General features: G+C 39.2%; 1 protein-coding gene across 1 annotated transcript; it reads right to left on the bottom strand.

Moving 5' to 3' along the window:
* Positions 1 to 429: 429 nt before the first annotated feature.
* Positions 430 to 738, bottom strand: LOC149227289 (receptor like protein kinase S.3-like). The gene has a single exon (XM_089380453.1). The coding sequence runs from the start codon at positions 736 to 738 to the stop codon at positions 430 to 432; it is 309 nt and encodes a 102-aa protein (XP_089236579.1).
* Positions 739 to 2,963: the final 2,225 nt, after the last annotated feature.

Raw genomic sequence — 2,963 nt, 5'->3', positions numbered from 1 at the left:
ACTCTCAAGGGATTGCCATTGCCAATGGCATCCACCACCCATTGTCCAAGTGTCGTTCTTTAGTCTAAAAACATCTCACGTGTTGGGCTTCTACTGTTCACCATTTCTAGAAGGACGATACCATAGCTATATACGTCAACCTTAGAGGTGATTTTTGAACCAGCTGCATACTTTGTAACACACAAAGCCAAGCACATGCATAATCGAACTTCCATAATCAAAATTAATAAAATATGCAAACGCAAGAGGGTAAATTATCTATACCTGGTGCCATGTAACCGATGGAACCCCTAATGTTGGAGGTACTGAATCCATCGCTCATGTCGACATATCTCAAAATTCTTGAGAGCCCAAAATCAGCAATTGCAGGTTTGAGGCCGAAATCAAGCAAGATGTTGGAGGGTCTAAGATCACAATGAAGAATAGGTTCTAAATCCTCTTCACTAAAGATAAAGCTCCATTCACCACTCCCACTCCAATACTCACCACAGATTCCCAATCCAGAATTTTCTCTTGTATTTGCCTCGCCAAGTTTCCATTCGGCATCATCTCCATAACCAGTGAAACCATTCCGGGCTTCTTGCAATAACCCAACACTCCAACTAGATTTCGATGTTGTGTCATGCCCAATTCCCGCAATTCAGCGATTAGATTACCGTGCAATGACTCCATGCTCGTATCTTCTTTGAATCTCTTAATGGCAACCTCCAAGCAATCAGGAAGGCGGCATCTATACATTGTTGTTGTTTTCCCAGTGTTGGAAATTTTTCTGCTAAAATTCCAAAAACAAAATCACAGAACAAAGAACAATGCTCTGTTTTGCACAGGGAAGCCACAAAAAAATTGTTTGCTGGAGAACAGAGTTTCACCACACACATAAAAGATTTCTATTCATTAATAAAACTGCTGATACAAAAATATATTCTTCCTCTTCTTGAGGGATTACACAACAAAAAAAATACTCCGTCTCCTCCTGAGATTTTACACTGCTGTGTGTAAAAATCTCTTTTACATTCACTGCTGTAAAAACAGACTTCAACTACAGAAAATTACATTCACTGCTGTGTAAAAACAAAATAAAACTCTGTCTCTCAAAGATTCAATGGTGTGTAAAGTTTTTATTTACGCTGCTGCGTTCTTTTTTTCATCGCACTGCTGTGCATTTCATTGCTTCCATTACATACACAGAACAACATAAAAATTACATATTGTTTTACTTATGCCCTAAGACAAAACTCCCGTGAAAATAAAAAACTATAAAATTAAAATCCTTACCAAAACTTACCAACCCACAGTAAATTACATTTACTGTTTTATTGACATTTACTGTTTTACTGACAAAACTGGCGGTAAATGGAACTTTTACTTCACGTCAAATTCATTTTGCAGGTCTGTACTTCAACCATTGAAATATGCGATTTGCGATTTGATCGCATCGCGAAATCGCATTCGGCGGAAGAGAAAAATGAAGCATTAACATTTGGGTGCAATCTGCGATATGCGATCGGATCGCATCGCACCATCGCAATCGGAGAAATCAAGTGAACAGACGGAGGCTCCAAGCATGCATGCGATTTGCGATCTGCGATCTCATCGCATCACAAAGGTAAACAAAAACAGTTTGCTGTTGCTGTTTAACTTTGCTGTAGTTGAAATTATATTTCAACACTCCCCTTTAATTTCAACTACTGGGTTTTCAGTCATACCCAGACGTTTCCTTAAAAACTCAAAATTTTTCTGGTCCAATGGCTTGGTCAGAATGTCTGCAACCTATTCCTGAGTCCTGCAATGCTGTAAAACGGTTTCTCCATTGTTCACCAATTCTCTGATGTAGTGAAACCTTGTATCAATGTGTTTCGTTCGCTTGTGAAACACAGAATTCTTGGACAACGCAATAGCTAAGCTATTGTCACAAAAAATAACCGTTGCTTTTGCTTGCTCTTGGCATAGGCTCCTTAGCATCCTTCTCATCCAGACCGCTTGACACACTGCTGCTGTAGCTGCACGTATTCTGCCTTTTCTATAGACAATGCCACAATGGGTTGTTTCTTAGAAGCCCATGAAATTGCTCCTGAACCCATGTGAAAGAGATAACCGGATGTGATTTTCCGATCATTTAGACTTCCAGCCCAATCACTATTGGTGTAGCCAGCTAAATCTGAACTTTCTGAAAAGGTATATAAGATGCCAAATCCTTTTGTACCTTTGACATACCTCAGAATTCTTTTTGCTGCCTGCCAATGTGCTTCTTTTGGCCTCTCCATGAATCTGGAAATTAAGCTAACAGCAAACATTATGTCCGGCCTAGTTGCAGTTAAATACATAAGGCTGCCAACTATGCTCTTGTACACACTAGGATCAAAATCCTTGCTGCTGTCCTCTTTGCTGAGTTTTAATCCCATTACTATGGGAGTGATTGCTGCCTTGCTGTCCTGCATGTTAAATCTGCCCAACACTTCATTTACATATTTTTCCTACGAAATAAAAATTCCATTTTCATTTTGATCTACTTCTATTCCTAAGAAGTATCTCAACAAACCCATGTCAGTCATCTCAAATTCTTCTTTCATGATTGTTTTAAAATTTTCAATGAGGTAGTCATCATTACCTGTAAAAATCACATCATCAACATACAACACTACAATTAAAATTTTACCATCCTTTTCTTTGATGTAGACAGTGGGTTCTCCCTCACACTTTGCAAATTCATTTTCCAGTAGATAGGAATCTATCCTACTGTACCACGCTCTTGGCGCGTGCTTCAGCCCATAAAGATCTTTCTTCAATCTGCACACTTTGTGCTCTTGGCCTTTCTTCTCATAGCCTGGAGGTTGTTCAATGTAAACCTCTTCCTTTAACACTCCATTTAGGAATGCCGACTTCACGTCCATTTGGTAAATTTTCCACTCGTTTTGTGCTGCTATGGACAACACTGCTCTTATAGTTTCCATTCTAACAACCGG

Source organism: Pinus tabuliformis, chromosome J (genome assembly GCF_031772625.1).
Source record: "Pinus tabuliformis cultivar Carrire ecotype Pingquan chromosome J, CPIR1, whole genome shotgun sequence".
In the NCBI taxonomy this organism is placed as follows: domain Eukaryota; kingdom Viridiplantae; phylum Streptophyta; class Pinopsida; order Pinales; family Pinaceae; genus Pinus; species Pinus tabuliformis.
Note: the sequence above shows the minus strand (reverse complement) of the source record. Positions and strands in the feature narration are given on the sequence as shown.